Source organism: Zonotrichia leucophrys, chromosome 4 (genome assembly GCF_028769735.1).
Source record: "Zonotrichia leucophrys gambelii isolate GWCS_2022_RI chromosome 4, RI_Zleu_2.0, whole genome shotgun sequence".
NCBI classification, from domain to species: domain Eukaryota; kingdom Metazoa; phylum Chordata; class Aves; order Passeriformes; family Passerellidae; genus Zonotrichia; species Zonotrichia leucophrys.
The window spans coordinates 41,379,764-41,396,887 of NC_088173.1; the positions used below are offsets into that span (position 1 = coordinate 41,379,764).

General features: G+C 49.6%; 1 protein-coding gene and 1 pseudogene across 2 annotated transcripts; both read left to right on the forward strand.

The window, feature by feature from the left end:
- The first annotated feature begins 5,880 nt into the window (after positions 1-5,880).
- Positions 5,881-9,137, forward strand: LOC135447409 (placenta-specific gene 8 protein-like). 2 transcript variants are annotated; one of them, XM_064712345.1, is made up of 5 exons: positions 5,881-6,017; positions 7,597-7,725; positions 7,874-7,998; positions 8,606-8,709; positions 8,976-9,137. In XM_064712345.1, coding segments are annotated over exons 2-5 (345 nt in total). In that variant the 5' UTR covers positions 5,881-6,017; positions 7,597-7,610; the 3' UTR covers positions 8,977-9,137. The 2 variants fall into 2 exon arrangements, with proteins under 2 accessions (XP_064568415.1, XP_064568414.1); XM_064712344.1 differs by lacking the exon at positions 8,976-9,137 and having other exon boundaries at positions 8,606-8,713.
- A 3,335-nt stretch (positions 9,138-12,472) lies between these two features.
- On the forward strand, positions 12,473-13,366 carry LOC135447410 (placenta-specific gene 8 protein-like; annotated as a pseudogene).
- Positions 13,367-17,124: the final 3,758 nt, after the last annotated feature.

The window sequence follows — 17,124 nt, forward strand, 5'->3', positions numbered from 1 at the left end:
ATGATCTGGAAAAAAAAGGCACTGCTTTTCTATTTCCACTTTGGCAAAAGTTAGCAGAGGGCCATTAGTTAATTTCTAAACACTTCATGGTGCAAATATCAGGAGAGAGGCTCTGTTTGAGCTTCAGAAGAAAGCTGCCAAGAAAAAATGTGCATCTTAGCTGGCCATGGATAATGAGAACTTTAGGTACTAGCTGAAGGCTTCTGGTGTACTGAAGAGGTGATTTTGCTTTTCCTGCAATGCCTTCCTGCATTTTGTGATGGAGGCAAAAGGCCAGAGCAAATTTTAATGCAGTGTGCTAGATGCAGTACAAGAATTACAAAAGAAATAGTAAAAAACTTCATCGGTTTTACAGCATTTTTCTTTGCCTGGATGGTGATGTTTTAAAAAAAAAAAAAACATAAAAAAATACCACTTCCAGGCAGCTGTACAGAAGTGATTCTGTCTGAATAAAGCAGAAAGAGGCCTAATGCATTTAAAAGAAACAGGAAAAAAGCAACAACAAAAGAACAGTGTTCATGCCAAGTTCAATGCTTCTAACAATACAGCTGTATTTTTGGGAGTGCAAGTTCCCATCCTAATGCAAAACAAAATCCAAAGCCACCCCTGACTTCTTATGCCTGCAAAACACAGATGCTCCAAATTGCATAGCTTGTCTGTGACAGGTACAGTAACAAGGAAGTACACCTAATACAAAATAAAATAAATAAATAAAATACACCTAATATAAAATAAGTTTCATCAACTGCATAAAGAACAGAACCAAGCCTGTAACAGTTTGTAAGGGTAGTGGGGGAAAGTGGTGGTCTGCCCATTCCACAGGACCTTATTCTTTTCCTGCTCTGATGTCAAAGCGTTCACAGAGTTCAGCTGTGAATGTAAAGTATCTCACTCTCTGCAACTCCCTGAAAGGACCTTGTGGCCAGGTGGGAGTTGGTCTCATCTCCCAGGTAAAGTCACAGGAGGAGAGGAAACGGCCTCAAGTTACACCAGGGGAGGTTTAGATTGGATATAAATTCCTTCACTGAAATGGTGGTCACACATGGGAACAGGCAAGTGGTGGAATCACCATCCCTGGAAGTGTTCAAAAGGTGTGAGGTTGTGGGGCTTGGGGACATGGTGGTGAACATGGCAGTGCTGCATTAGTGGCTGGACTCAATGATCTTAGAAGTATTTTCCAGCATAAATGTTTTTCTGTGATTTGATGTTGAAGTGGAATAATTTTGTCTTCAGGTTATCACTGTTCAACCTCACAAGCAGCAGCACATACATAACACCAGGGGACTGCTTTGGGGAGAAACTTCAACACTGGTGAAACCACTGTTTGCTGTTCAGTGTTCACTTCAGCACTGTAAAATCACACCACTAGTTGGCTGCTTAGTAGAAAAACAAACCTGTATGCATTTTTTGTTGCCTGTCATGCTGCAGCACAGCCAAATATTTGTCGAACAGATTTTCAGCTTCATCAGAGCTTTTTTCCCCCAAATTCTGTCATACTATTAATCACTTTTTCACGGAATATGTATAAATGGAAATAAAAGTACTTGAGAGGAAAATGGAGGAAAGCACAGACTTATGTACACCATAAGATGCATTATTGTTGTGCTCTTAAGCATATGCTACAAGGCACCTTGAATTTATTTGCTTACAGTTTGTATGATCCCTTTTTCCCCTGCACTTCCGCATGCATGACAGTGCCCAGTGGGTGCAGCAAGGCAGTAAAAGAAGGATTTGGCAGACCATGTTTAAGTGTCACTTTGACTGTGTTTGCTCGATAGGGGTGGGAGTTTCCTGCCTCTCTCCTTTTTGGGAGGAAAGTCCAGGGCAGAAAGCCAAGGCCATGAATGCACAAGTTGTCCTTGGAGCTGGTGGGGCTGAGGTTGCTCTTGGCTAGATAAAGGGCAGGCTGGAGGTGTGGTGTGCAGTGCATGCCTCCTTTCCCAGGTGACAAGTGATAAACTTCTGATTGCTCAGCCCCAAGCAGTACTCTGGCACCTACACAGTTCCTTCCCTTATTGTGGCTTTTTCTGATGAATATGCTCTCCACATCAGGACCACTGCTAGCAGCACCTGGGGACAGCTACTGGTGGGTTTTTTCTCATGTGCTGGGTAGGATGAGGGAAGTGTTCCCTCAGTCCTCCCCGTGTCTCAGCTCAGCTGTGAGATGCTGTGCTGCCAGGGGACATCCTGGGACATGCATATAGGGAAACCATCCCCACACGGCAGGTGCAGAGGCAGTGAGTGGTGTTATCTGCTGTCTTTGGGGTTTGCTTGAGAAATCAGTGGCAGGAGGGGAAACAAGAGGCAAAATGTTGCCTTCAAGAATTCAAGCTGCTCAGTGCTGATTTATTTATGACATGTTAAGTCAGAAAAATGGAGGTTAAACTGCTGGGGAGCTCCCATCAGAGGTTATAACCTACCCTTCCATCAGGGTGAGCAATGTTGGGTCATGAGACTGTCATAGAGAAGCAAAGCTCTCCTTTGAGGGGCACTTGCAGTCATGTACATGCAGAAGGTGTGCAGCCATACAGCTTTCCCATCTTGCACATCATCTCTCAATACCTTCTCCCATCTGTCTTAAGAAACAACATTATTATTATTAAGTAGTAAAGGCCTTTTTTAATCTACAGTACAATGTATTCTGCTAAATAACATCAATACATTAAAAAAATACTTTTCACCCACCAAATACCGTTGCAAAGTGCGTTGGATGTCCTTTTGCTAATACCTTGGTTAATGCTGGATTAACTTTATGATGCATCCTGTGTGGCTGTTCACTTCACTCCTGCTCAGGTGTTAAAGCAAGGACACCCCGTGTGGCAGACACAAGGGACAGCAGAAGGGAAGGTCCATCATCCCCTGCATTGCTCTGGAGGAAGCCGTCAGCTTGGGATAAAACTGCCATAGAAAAGGCAAAGAGCACATGTCCAAGCTGGAAATTAGCCATGGGCCAGCTTACTCCAGAAAGCCTCTGGAGCTGACCCAAGAGCAGCTGAAGTGCTCTCGGGCTTCCCACCATTCTATGGGGATGGGGATGGGTACAGGGAGATCCGCACTTGCACCTTCTGGTAGTTCTGCTTGCGTGCAGGTGAACTCAGTGAGATTTAGGCAGTTAATGAAGCAGCAGACTACAAAATGTGTAAGTTGGACTGATCCGTTTGTAACAAGGGGATTGACTTGTTGATTTTACTTTAGTTGTTTTTTACCTTGTGAGCTCCTGAGGTAAAACTTGATTCCCACAGGATATTATCCCATAAGTCTGAGTGACCTAGAGAAAGAGTGGCACCACTGAAAGCATGAAAAGGTAGCAAGCCACAGGAAGCAGAAGCTCAGCTACAAGATGTGTGATGTCTTTCTCACACAAGATGTGTGAAACATCTTGTGACAAACCATTGTTAGTGCTAGCATGCAATTGTAGAGGGATTTGAAACCACTTTTAGGTGTGACCAGCTGTGACTAAGAGCGGCTGTGAAGCTGGTGGTACCCTTTGGCCCTGGCTGGGAGCTCTTCACTGTGCTGGACTTTATGTTTCGGTGCCTGTGGCACAGGGGTTCAGGCCCCTTGCCCGGACACACTGCACACTCCCAGGCATAGTATCATTTCCTCTCTGATCAGCCACCCAAGACTCTCTCCACTGCGTGCAGTGTTCCTGGCATGGCAGAGATGAGCGATGTGCAGACATGGGAGCAGCTCCCTGCTTGTACCAACTGCAATGGCTTCAGTGTTGGTGAGATGTGCAACTGACCCTCAGCTATATTTCTAAGGGCTGTGAAAACTTCCCCTTGCACTTTCTCAGTTCCATTCTCCTGCAGCTTTTACCATTGTAGGAACTTCCCTTCTGCCTGAGCCATTTCAAGCTGTGGGAAGAGAGCGAGGTTTGTGGGTAACATGTTCTTCCGTTGAATCTGTGGAGACATCTAGCAAAAAGGTGAAGTTTCTGATTCAGAAGACCTTCTCCATGTCTGAAACAGAGCTCTGTCTCCGGAAAGGACTGGTGGGACCAGAGCTTTGGAGAGAGGCCCCCAGGCACCCTCCTGTGCCAGACAGCCCCCCTGACCTGCACACCAATGGGATTCATGGATCCTCTGTGAAAGAACACACCTCTTACCACTGAAGACACCTTAGTTTGTGTAAATAGTACAAGGCAGCGTGCTGGGGAAAGTGGCTTTGTTCATTTGTGGTCATGTTTGAAGCTGCAAGTTGGACTTCTTTTAAGTGGTACAGAGAACAAGCACAAACTTTTACGTGTGAGTGGCCCAAACTGGAATAGATGAGTTTCTGCTTGTAGCTGCTCCATAAAATACAGAGGTAGACTGTGTAATCCATACTTTGTCCTTTGCAGAGAAAGCAAAAAGGTATTAAGGGAGATGTTTTTAATCCCCCTTAATACCTTTGTGCTCCTGAATCCTCATCAGTATTGCATTTACTGTAGTACATGTTAAATTGGTGAATATTGATTTCAGTGGAATTTTTCCGTTGTCCTCTTAGAAATAAAAATGGAATGGCTTGGTTTGGAAGGGACTTTAAATATCATCTAGTTTCAAACCCTATGCTGTGGGCAGGGATGCTTTCCAGTAGAGCATGTTACTCAAAGCCCCATCCAACCTGACCTTGAACACTTCCAGGGATGGGGCATCCACAGCTTTGCTGGGCAACCTATTCCAATGCCTCACCACCCCAATAATGAAGAATTTCTTTGTAATACAGACTAAACCTATCCTCCTCCAGTTCAAAGCAATTCCCCCTTGCCCTGTCACTACATGCCCTTGTGAAAAGTCCCTCCCCAGCTCTCTTGTAGCTCCCTTTAGGTACTGGGAGGTGCTCGGAGGTCTCTCTGGAGCTTTTCCTTCTTACCACCTAGAAAACCTGACTGCATTTCAGCTTCCTGTTTCCCTCCTCCCCAGCAGACTTCTGGCCATGAGCCTCATCCAGCCAGCTGCTGGGATGTCAGGCATCTCCTCCTCCAGGGACAATCTGCTGATTCACAACTTTTTGCAAACCTCAGTTTTCATAGCCTATTGCAATGTTCTCACAAAGAACACCAACTGTGTATGAGCCAGCCAGGGAGTGGCCAGGCAGCCCCATTGTAAAAAGCAGGGACAGACACAGACACTTTGGAGCTGCTGGAAGCCAAGGGAAGCATTTCAAGGCACATCTCTCTGTTTTCTCAGCAGCACTACTGGTAAAAGCCTTCCCATAAAGCACCCGAAGTCCCAGCCTGTTGGCAAAGCTGCCATATTGAAGTTCAGCCCAAACTTCTCCTTTCCCCATTTTTCATGAGGACGAGAGAGAAGGGAATCTCAGCATCAGCACTTCCCATGGGATGCATTGAGCTTGACTTGCTCCTGAGAAACACCACCCAGACCCTCTCTGGGATCTCTGCATGCTGTGTGCATCCTGCTGGGAAACAAAAAGTGCTGTCCTAGTGCCACAGATTCTCCACAAAATTTGGAAGTGCATCCAAAACTGTCTTGCACGGGACATGAGTGGTTACGTATTTGGGGCATGTCAGTGTAGAAACTGTAATATCAGTGTCTTATGAAGTGAAATTTATGTGTGTGTGGTAATTGCTCAGTTAATTTTGTTGTAGTGGCTGGGCTACACGGCCTGTGACAAGCACTTAGGGAATCAGCCTAATTATTATGGAAAGCCTCCCCATGTAGGATGTGTTTTCTAAGAAATGAAAACCTGTATGTCTGTTCTGATAAAAGTACATTATTCAGAACTGCTCTTCCCTGAGCAGCAACATCATGTGGGCAAAGTTAAGGGAATAAGACAATAAGCATGCAAACATTTTCTTAAAAAAAGAAATAACTAATCTTGGGAAAAGGAAAAATAAATTACTGTGTTCTGCATTTGTAAAGTCTGTGGTTGTAAGGACAGGGCCCAGCTCCAGACCTCCCCCTTCAAGTTACCTCCCACTTGTATGTTTTTTACTACTGGCTGCCAAAGTTAGTTTAGTTTCATCTTTGCCAGAGCCTCTTTGTGTAGGGAGAGGAGGCAAGGCTGCTCACCAGGTTAGTTCTCTAAAAGCATGGAAATATTACTAACTTGTTAGCCTGGGAAGAGTGGGGTAATAGTGTCAAAGTAGGGGTTTTTTTTTCTTTTTTCCTGCTTAGCACAAAATATAAATCAAACTATATGGAAAATCCTACCAGGGGGGGGGGGGGGGGGATATGATTTAAAAAGCTGTGCGCAAAAGCTGGATTATGGAGAGTTTACCTTTGCTTACTGCTTTCTGATGCTAACACAATTGTACAAATGTGTTAAATGAATCTGACTGGTACTCAGTACTCTCTGTTTAAACTGAGATGCCCTGCCAGAAGTTTGGATATTGATGGGTTGTGATACCTGCTCTCTCCGTGTGCTTGCTTGTCCCTTCAAGGGGTTGTGCTGTTGGTGGCAAGAGCAGCTATGCTTCAAACTCTTCATTATTGTTTGCAGCTAGGAGAGGAGAAAATAGGTGAATAATACTTGTGTGGTGGCACTGCTGTTCCAGGCAGAGGGAAGCTGTGGGTTGGCAGAGGTGTTGCGCTTCCCTCTGGGCACACACCTGATACTACCCCCAGCTGCACTCCTGCAGGGCTTGCAGGCTGGTGCTACCAGCTGAAGCCATGAGTGGGATTTCTTGAGAAAGAAAGTGCTTATGGAGAAAGAAAGTGCTCCCCCAGCATCACTCCTTCATTTCAGTTTCTATTCTGGCTTCTGAGATCAGAAGCAATAGGATGAGGAGGAGGAAGAGGCTGACCACCCAGTAGGGTGGGTCTGCCTTTGTCAAACTGCTGTTTCTAAGACATAAAATAAATCCACCCAATTTACAGAAAAGAAGTCACAACAAATGTGAGCAGGCAGTCTATCTTATCTCAGAGAACCCCACCCAAGCCCAAACTTTCTTAGACTTGTTACCTAGAAAAGCTTTGTGCTTTTTTACTTGGCTTGGGAATTAGAAGCAGAAAGAAATTGCTCTTGTTTCTATTCTTACTATTATCATTATAATCATCATCATTATTATTATTTTCGACCTGAGGTTTACTGATTTTCAAGGTTTACTTGCTTTCTTAACCATATAAAGGCAAGGAGAATGTTTCAAACTTTGGGCATTGATTTTCTCTCTTTGTGGCTCCATACATCAGGAAACTGGAGATACGAGTTTTCTATACTGCTCTCTTGCGTGTAGCCTGGCTTTGTTATGAGGAAGTGAGCCCACAGCTGCTTCCCACATACCCTGTGCCCATGCCGTGTAAAATACACCAAATCCAACAACTGGAATGCCCAAGTCACTCCCTTTAGCTTGGGTTCACTGCCCAGTTCAGCATGAGGGGAATGAGTCATGTCTAAGCACTAGTAAAGCCTTTATGGAGTGGAGTGGGGAACATCAGAGATGCTATTTTGAAGGCTGGATAAAATGGCAGATAATGCAAAAACCTTGAACAGATAGAAATGCAGGCAAGATATGGTTATGCTCTATCCCCTCCAGTGGCAGCTAGGGAGTTGGGCAGGAGGCGGCCTGCGGAAGGGTGGTAGCCACCAGCTTGGTTGTAGGTTCAGACCAAGCACGGTTTTTTCACTGACTCTCCTGTTTCCTGTCTCTTTCAGAAGAGGGCCTGGGAATGGCTGCCCCAACCGTAGTGACGATCCAGCCCCAATTTGGCGCGGCCATGTCCTCTGTCTCGAGGTGCACGTGGCAGACAGGCCTGATGGACTGCTGCTCCGACTGTGGCGTCTGTGAGTGGCCTGGGCACGCTTTCCTTGCCCCTGCTGCCTCTGTGGGGGTGCCACAGCGCAGCCCGGCAGCCTGGCTCTCCCAGCTGCTCCGGCGGCTCCAGGCCGGTAGGCAGAGCCTCAGCCAGGGCTGTGTTTCTTCCCCTGCCAGGCTGCTGCGGGATGTTCTGCTTCCCCTGCCTGGCATGCCAGGTGGCTGGGGACATGAACGAGTGCTGCCTGTGTGGGACCAGCGTGGCCATGAGGACCCTGTACCGCACCAGATACAACATCCCGGTCAGTGCTGAGCCTGCCCCTCACCCACTGCGGGCCTGAAGGACAGGGTGCCCCAAGGCCTCTCTCTCTGCGCTTGAGGGAGGGACTCAGGACAGCAGGGATTGCCACTCCCCCTTCTTTTCCCATTCGTATCCATCTCAGCTGCTGCTTCGTCTTTGAGCTTAGATTGAGATAACTGTGGGCTGAATAAAGAATAGGTGAAGCTGGTTACACGGATAAAGATCCATGATCAGGTCTGGGAGAAAGGTGGACAGTGCCTATGTGAGAGTGTTTCTTCCTGCGAGGGAGGTTGTTGCTGCCATCCCAAGGGCAAACCATAGGGACCCAAGTTCACTTTGCCCACATTGTCTGTTCTTGTGAACGTTTTTCTTCCCAGTCTGAAAGTCAGAAGTCAAAAGATAAGCAGTTATCTGCAGCCTGCACAAAGGGCTCCTTCCTTCCTTTCCGTGGTTCCTGGGGTTTGCCAGCCCAAGGCTTCAGTGTTTTCTACTCAGGATGCAGCCTGCTGAGAAGAATAGAGTACTTGACCTGGAATGCGATTAACATTTTCTTGGCTGGAACATGGTCTCTGGAAAGCCTCTGTCCCTAACCTGTTTCTCCCTAACAGGGGTCCATTTGCTCTGACTACTGTGTCACCCTGTGGTGCACTGTTTGCTCTGTTTGCCAAATGAAGAGAGACATCAACCGCAGGAGGGAGCTTGGCATATTCTGGTAAGCCAGGGATGGTGGTGCTCGTCCATAAAGCTGCTGTCACTCGCAGCCAGGGGGCTTCCCAGAGCTTCTCCTGCCAACACCTTGACACCAGACCGAGTTTGCTGCAGTGGGGAAATGGCCATGGACAGTTAGCCAGAGTGACACGTCCTGAAGAAAAATGTCACTGGGGACCTTGTGCGGGGTGGAGGGAGGAGGACTGGGTGATACACAGAGTGTGGTGAGGCACATCTCAGTCCTGACACTCCTCTCCCATCCTGTTGCAGAGGCTGCCATCCTCGCTGCATCCTTGGAGCTGCTGCAAGCAGGAGTCACCACTGCTCTGACTGTTGGGAAATGCACCATGTGGAGCTTGCCTTGACTGCATTTGATTTTCCCTACTTAACTGCAGAAATAAAGTTTTGAGTTTGTCTTCCTACCTCTGTGTATGTCACTCTTGCACCACCTGAGAGCACCAATCCTTCTCCTGCTCCATCCATCTCAGCAGCCCTTGGTGTAGCTGAGATTTCCCTGTGCCTGCTGCAGAGATTTTTCACTAGTATTTTGTTATTGGATCAGCTGTTAGAAAGGATATTTAATACATTGAAGGAGTCAGTGTTGCTCATCCAAGTTTCAAAATTTGGGAAAATGACTACTGCTGCAGGGCAGAGTTGGGTTTTCCTGCAGCCAAGTGACCTCTGCTGTTGGTGAATGACACTTTCTGAATAGAAAGACATGGGGTACCTGGCACCAGCTCACCTTGATGTTGAAGAGATATGGACCCTGAGCATGAATTCCTCCACACGTGCAATAAAAAACCTGTCTGGGTTGTGGGTTATCTGTGTCCTCTCTAGGTACAAATAGTGCTATCTTCCTGCATGGCATTACACTGCCCATCTGTCTGCACTGGGCTGTGAGCCCTGCATTCCCACCCTGAAGGTGGAGGTTGCATCCACCCTCTCTCCATCAATGTCAAGAGAAATGCTAAAGGACTTTTGATCCCTGCAGATATCTCCCAGCTTCATTCTTTAAGGAGAATATCATTTTTTTTTGTCCCCACTCTACCTTCCCCTTTACCACAAAACTTTTTAAGGGCAAGTAGTGGCACTGTCCATGCTGGGGGGGTGGATGTGTGTGATGGCACTCCCAACTGCTTAAACCCAGATGACTCAGACGGATGATCTCTGGCAATGCAGAAAAATGCATTTTTAGCCTGAGAAAGGCCACCCCTGTGTCAGCCAGTGCAGATACAGACAGTTCTTGCAGATGCTCGGGTTTGTCAAAGGAATGGAGCTCCCCCTCCAACAGGCTTAGAGCAGCACAGGAGCCTGGGAACAAACTGCCCTTCTTGGAAAACTTCTCCCACCAGGGCTCAGGGCCTGGAGAACGACTGGGTGGGGAGAGGTGAGGGCTGGCAGCAGGAATGCAGCAGGGAAGCTGCCATTGTGCAGAGCTGCACCTAAGCTACCATTCGCTCTGTTAGTCAGAGGGAGCAGGGGTCACTTGCCAGAGTGCATATAAAGCATGAGAACCAGGAAAAGGACACGTCTCTGCTGGGACAAGGACAGCTTGGAAAGTACGTGTGGCATGGCTTTGCTTTGGGCTGGTACAGAAACTGCTTGTGGCTGAAGTGGTGATGCTGGGCAAGGGGAAAGGGTGGAAGCAAAGGTGAGGTTTTCTACCTGGAAAGCTGCTTCAGGGTTAACTACAGTGTGGTGGGTGCTGCTGATGGCATCTTGACACCTGTGGGGAGCAGAGGTGGACGACAGCAGTTTTTGCACTGTGTTGCTCATATAGTGCACTGTATTTGTGCACATACAGTGCCTATAGATACAGCTTTATGACCTTGGCTGTTGGTGAAATGAAGCTGCATGCACCTCAGGATGCTTTTGCCCCCATCAGTCATTCCAGCATGGCTGGTGATGCCATGGTGGCGTGAATTGTGAAATTGCGATACATTTTTTTGTGCTGGACCTGGCCCACCTCTCAGTAGCTGAGTGTGTGGCAGAGGCTTCTCCTTGGTGCTGCCTGCTCTGCACTGCAGCCACCACCTGTGCAGGGATGTGGTGTGCTCATACCTGGGGAGGGGAAGGAGAAGCCTGACTGGAGGAATCCTGTCCCTAAAATTTCTCTTGCTGCTGCTGCTGCTGCTGCTCCTGTGCACAATTCTCCCTGTGGTCCCTGTGGTCCTGCCTGCTGCTGAACATCCCAGCCGCATGGTGGGCTCACCCCTGCACAGCCTGTCCAGGGTCTGTCTCCTCCCCTGCCCCTCCTGGTTCCTCTTAAATCATTGTGTGCAAGGCTTCCTGAAGGGGCTGCTGGGAGGTGTTACATTGGCTGCAGCGGGGATGGGAATCACCTGAGGTCTCACAGATGAACAAACAGGGACAGCTGGCCAAGGCAGGGCCAGGAGGTGACCAGAGAGGGACGATGGATGCAGTGTCCCCTGCTGCACTCACAGGTGTCTCAGGTAGGGACAGCCTAGCCATGCTTCCACTGCCTGCAGAAAGCTGCAACAACTCAGGAGCAAACCATGTGAAAATTTTTACCAGCTTTCTTCCCTCTTACACCATAATTCAGCAACCCTTTTCCTCTTCCTGGGACTGCCAGGAACAAGGGCTCATCCTACAGCAACAGGCTGTTTCTGACAGCTGGGATGTGTCTGTTTTGCTCAGGAGTCACAAGAGCTTCCAGCAGAGCCAGCAACCCTTTGCCACCTGTTGCCATTAGTCAGTGCAAATGCAGTGCCACAGCCGGTGCCACTCTGATTTAGGTAATGAGCTCAATGGCACAGTCTGAGTTCTGGGCATAGTAATTGTTCCGCCCCATTTCTTGTGTCATTTAATACTTAACTTACTGTAACTGAGCAATTCTGGTGTGAAAACAATCCTCTTAGAGTCTTAACAAAGTGGTGCTGAGCTTGGACAAAGGGCAAGGAATGTGTCTGCATGGGAGTACTGTGGGAGAATCCTCAAAATTTTTTTTGTTTGTTTTAATTAAAGCTCCAAAACCAAAACTGAGAGTGGCAGAAGCTGGTCCTGCGCCTTGCAGGGGTGGCAGGGAGGGAAGGGGCCACTGATGGAGGTGCAGGTGGAGTTGTTACTTTGGTCAAGTGATTTTGGGGATGGTACTGTGGAGCAGGAAGTTTCCTGCTCTCCGAGAATGCAGCCTGTTGCTGAGGAAGGCCACGGTAACCCCACAAGACCGACAAAGAGGAGGATCACCTGTTGGCACAGACAGTTCAGTGGAGGAGGGATAGGAACTGGTGGCAGGGCTCCTGAGAGCCTGGGGAGACTAGAACTGAGCAGTAGTAACTTTGGGAGACTGTGATCATAAACAGAACAAAACAAAGCCCCCAGAACCTGCCCAAAATGCAGACAATTTTACACAGATATTTTTATGTGATTTTACGCAGACAGCAATGAAAGATGACCTGGAGATGAAAAGACTAGTTTGAGGTGTTGAAGCACTGCAGTTCTGAAGCAGAGGGACCTTTGTTTTACAGACGTTTTACTTGCATAGGATGATGTGCTGCTGCCTTTGGTGGAAGGCTGATTTTAGAGCGGGCTTTCCTTCAGAGGGTAGTGGCAGCTTCTGGCAGAGCTGTGCCCCCCTCTTTGTGGTGAGAGGAGCATTACCCTGGCAGTGGGGACTCCGCAAGGAGCTCTCTGAATGCAGCAGCCTGAGCAAGACACCCACTTCGGAAACACCTGCAGCATCTTCTTCTGATGGCTTTTCTTTCCAGACCACAAACTGCCTGGAGGGACCTGAGCCCGTGCTGGCAATGGCCTCTCAAACTCTGATTACAGTCCAACCCCAGTTCTCAGCTGCCCAACAGCCTGTTGGGGAGTGGCAAACAGGGCTGCTGCTCCGATTGCAGTGTATGTGAGTACATACGGAGCCCTCATCCCTGCTGCTGCTTGTGATGTGTTTCCTACTCCTCCTGCAGCATTACCCCTGCCACAAACCCCACTCCCATGGGTCCTGCAGGCAGAGCAGCTCTTGCCTGATATCAGGAGCCGCAGCTCTCAGCTGGCTTTGCCCCTTCTGTATTTGCACCCGTCGGCAAAGTCCACATCTCACTGTCCCACAGGTCTCTGTTAGATGTTCTGCTTTTTCTGCCTGAACTGCCAGGTGGTTGGGGACATGGGCGAGTGCTGCCTGTGTGGCTCTACTGTGGCCATGAGGACCCTGTATTGCACCAGATACAACATCCCAGTGAGTGCCCAGCTCGGGGGCCTGTCCCCACAGCAACAACAGCCACTGGATGGGTGCTGAGCTGGAGGCTCAAGGAAGGAGAAAGGGGTGCCCAAGGGGAAGGGCTGAGGCCAGGAGTTGCATGAGCATCCCAGCTGGCCAGGAGTCAGGGACATATCTGCCTCAGCACTGTGAGCTGGATGTAATCCCAGCACATGCTGCTTCATCCCAGTTCTTGCTGGATATGAGCAGCAGGATGCTGCAGGGCCCAGGTGAGGTCCCATGGGGTGCTGACAATGTAAAATAGGAAGGCTGAAAGGTTTAACGCTTGGTGTGGGAAGGGGTTTTCCATGCACTGTCCCTTGCTCCACAGGGCTCCATCCTGCGAGACTTTTGCTCCATCTGGTGCTGCACCCCGTGTGCGCTCTGCCAGTTGAAGAGAGACAGCAACCACAGGAAGACAACGGGCATATTCTGGTAACTGGGGGTGCTGGCACTGCTCTGTCACTGCTGCACAGCACCAGTGCCTTCCTGGGGTCTCCCTTTCCTCTGGCACCTGACTCCAGACACAGGTTTGCTGCAGTGCCAGAGCAGTAATGGCTGAGTAAAGGGTGATCCTGCTCTCCTATCCCATTGCAGATGCTGCTGTCTTCAATGCACCCTGTAGAATCGCTGCAGGCAGGAGCTGCTGCTGCCCTGGATGTTGGGATGTGCACCATGAGGAGTTTGCCTTCACTGTGCTCGATCCCCTTTTCTCTTGGTAAAGCCAGCAATAAAAGCACTGCCTGTCTTTCTGCCTGTGCTCTGTTATTTATGTCCCTATGTCTTTCTGCAGCATCACAATTGGTGCTGTACTTTTCTAGGCTGTGTGGCCAGAGGCATGATGAGGTTGTCAGATAAATGAGGCTTTCTCTTGCCCACCCATAGTGGAATGAGGCCAGACCACAAACTTCAGTGAGGAGAAGATAAAACAAAAGCCAAATCTCCTATGGGAACAATTTCTCTGCGGACACCACCAATGTGCAGAGCTGGTGACAACATTGCCCTCTGCTCAGAGAGGCCCCAGAGCACTGGACCCATCCCTATGGATGCCTGGACCATCCCCAGCACCAAGACACAAGTGGGGAGTGCTGGTGGTAGGTACTGTGGGATTCCCAGTCACTCTGCTTTCTCCACACAAACATTGTGAAGAGACCATCCCACGGGAATGTCTTCTCTGCGGGTCAGACCCCTGCAGCTCGTGGGTGTTGGGTGGAAGAGCTGGGGCTTGGGGGTGCCAAGGTTTATCCATTGCCTACCATGGTGACAAACAGGGAAGAGGTAAGTCTGGGACTGGGGTTGTTCTGGCTCAGATTGGTTTAAAGTTTATTGGTTTGAACAGAGAAAGGAGGGGCTTTGCCCAGAGACGGCTGCAGGGGGCCCGGAGGCTCTGTCAAATCTGTGCTTCTGTGCTGGCACCTGCAGGACAGGACGGGAATTTATTCAAAAATACCTTTTCCACTGGCCTCTTCTCACCGTCACAGCTCCCGCTGCATTTGCCGCGGGTGCGAAGGGGCGAGGCTGTGCCGCTGCTGGCGCCGTGTCCTTGTGTGCTCGCACGCGTAAACGTGCACAGAGGAGCAGGGGTAGGCGGCTGCGCTGTGGTGCCAGCCGGAGCCGGGAGCTGGCAGTGTGCCTGCTGTGGGAACTGATGTCACAGGAGTGCTGGGCCGCCTCTGCTCCCTCCTGGTCCCAAATCCCTGTGCACCCTGCCAGCCAATGGAGCAGGGCTGAGGGCCGGCTCTGAGCCCCAGTGCACAGCACATGCAACTGCCTGGTTTGAGGGGGCCGGTTCAGTGACGGCCCTGCTGCTACTGCAGGAGCCCACGAGAGTGCTGAGAGCACCCAAGATCCAGGACTTCTAAGCCACACAGCCAGGAGTGCTGAGCTCCCCTCTTTCCAGTGTGTCCCCAGAACGGGGCTCCCTGACTGACAAATGCTCCCTGTCCCCATCTCTCCTCCCACAGTGTTGGCTGTTTTGGGCTTCCCTGACAGTCATTCCTGCTTGGCATCCTTCTACGCGCATCCTTGATTATGGAGTCTCCTCCCTGGGTCTCTTTCTCCTCCAGTGCATGCAGAGGTTGGTCCATCGGGACCAGGGCCAAAGCCATGAACTTTCACAGTTCCCATGTCCTCCACCAGGATCCAGAAGCAGCCAGCAGGCTGCTGAGCAGACGCGAGGACGCAGAGGTTTTGTTTCTGTGAATTTCTTTATTAGAAGTAACTGCAAATCACCACTACTAAAGCGAGTATGTACTTAAGATCACTCACCTGTATTCATTATTTAGGGTGCCACCAGCACGACCCTCGCCGAACTGCTGCCAGCAGCGGGCAGGAAGGAAAAGCCTCTTGTCGCAGGTGCTCCGCATCATGGAGTCCTAAAGCCCGAAGCTGCACCTGCCCGCATCCCGATCCCGAACCCCATCCCGATCCCGGAGCGGGCGGTCCCTGGCTGTCCCGCTTGCTGCCGGTGTTCCACCCTCGTGGTGCACACAAGGAGGCGCAGCAAGCTCGGTTTTTCCTCGGGGATCCCGCTTCTCCCGTGAGATCCCTGCGGGCTGTGCCAGAACTCCGCGCTGCCTCATCTGTCCCGCCCCAGGAGCACCGGGACTCTCGGGCTGAGCGCCATTGGGATGGCACCATGGCCCAGGGATATCGAGGGACATGGACCTGCCCACCGCACCCCCAGGGGAGGCACCTCCGTGGCAGCAATTCCCGACCGGAGTCAGCCCTGGAGGGGCAGCAGTCCCCGCGCCCCGCGGCTGCTTATGTCCGAAATAGGGATGTTTTCCGGGTCCTGAGGCGCTTCTGTCAGTAACGCTGAACCTTCCTTTCCTGCTCGAGGAGTCCTGCATTGTGCTTTCCCACCTCCCTTCAGGCTGCTGCCAGCCTGCTGGGGCCAGGATGGTTGTGGTTTTCTTGTGATGCCTCCCGCGAGACCGGTGCGAAAAATGCATGTATTCTATGATTGGCTTTTCGCAAATATTAAATTCAATATTATATGTGTTGTGTTACAAAGTAATGCTGTATTAATTCTCTTAAGTAGTGTGTGAAATATAGTTTTAGGTTACAAAAATTGTTAAAATAGAAACGATGCTATGTAGGGTACTTTTTTTAAAGAAAGGACTTGCAGTGAGATAGCAGCCACAGAACACTTAAATCTTTCAGAGAAGAAGAATTTATTGTCCTCTTATCAGAAGAAACAAACTTCTTCCTGCCTGGAAGGCGCTGTTACGATTAGAAGGAAGAAGGTGATGATGACCACACAGAATCCCGTATTGGAATGGAATTTATGCATCTTGTATGAGGGTGTATGAATATGCAACAGGCTGTTGCTTTTAAGGGTTAATCCTTTGTTCAGTGGTGTCCTTTTTCGTGCCCAGAAAAAGGTACCCAGATGTCCGTAACTCTTTGTATTTGTTGTCTCATGTTGTCCTAATTCAAATTCTCCACATTATTATTACTCTAATTGTATTACTATTTTTATAACCATTTTATTACTGTTAAACTTTTAAAATTTTGAAAACAAGAGATTGGCGTTTTTCACACCGGGATGCTCATGATGATCGTTTTCCTTGCTGGTGCTAAGACAGGTCCTTCTTGACACAGCTTTTCCCTTGTGTTCTCATGGGGCTTTGTTTGCCCAGGCCGTGCTGTGGAAATGCAGCAAGGAGCCAGGAGCAGCCAGCCCCAGGCCTGGGGGAGAGCCAAAAGTGCCTACCTCATCCAAGGAGTGTCAAGGGGCTCAGGAGCTGCAGGCAATGCCTGGTGAGTGCCCACAGTGATGGCCAAACAGCCCCACACCCAGTCGTGCTGTCAAGGGGGTCTCTCACAGCTGGCTAGGGTGGGAGAAGCCCAGCATAACCAGGAAAACCTCATTGTGGGTGATGAATAAGCACTTGAGATCCCCTCTGAGGGCTGGCTGGGTTGGTTCTGTTCCTGATGCCTTTCTTGGCACTGTATGAGTATGGGTGGGGGGCAAACAATGCCAGAGGGGGGTCAACACCATGTGGGGATCTGTCACAGCCCCCCAGACCAAAGCCCGTCCTAGGAGGTTTGTGCCTAATGTTTGGGGGCCTTGGGATCTTGGAAGGGAGCTCAGGAAAGGTGAACCAAGAGTTGTTGGGGTCTGGTTCAGCTGCACCCCATTGCCAGGAGCTCTGTGTAGTGCTGGGGACAGCCCAGTGTTTGTGGGTACAG

Excerpts from the sequence above, each read along its gene's own strand:
- LOC135447409 (XM_064712344.1), top strand. The coding sequence starts at position 7,611 with ATGGCTGCCCCAACCGTAGTGACGATCCAGCCCCAATTTGGCGCGGCC. Across the intron at positions 7,726-7,873 it reads CTGCTCCGACTGTGGCGTCT|GCTGCTGCGGGATGTTCTGC; the intron begins GTGAGTGGCCTG and ends TTCCCCTGCCAG. Across the intron at positions 7,999-8,605 it reads GCACCAGATACAACATCCCG|GGGTCCATTTGCTCTGACTA; the intron begins GTCAGTGCTGAG and ends TCTCCCTAACAG.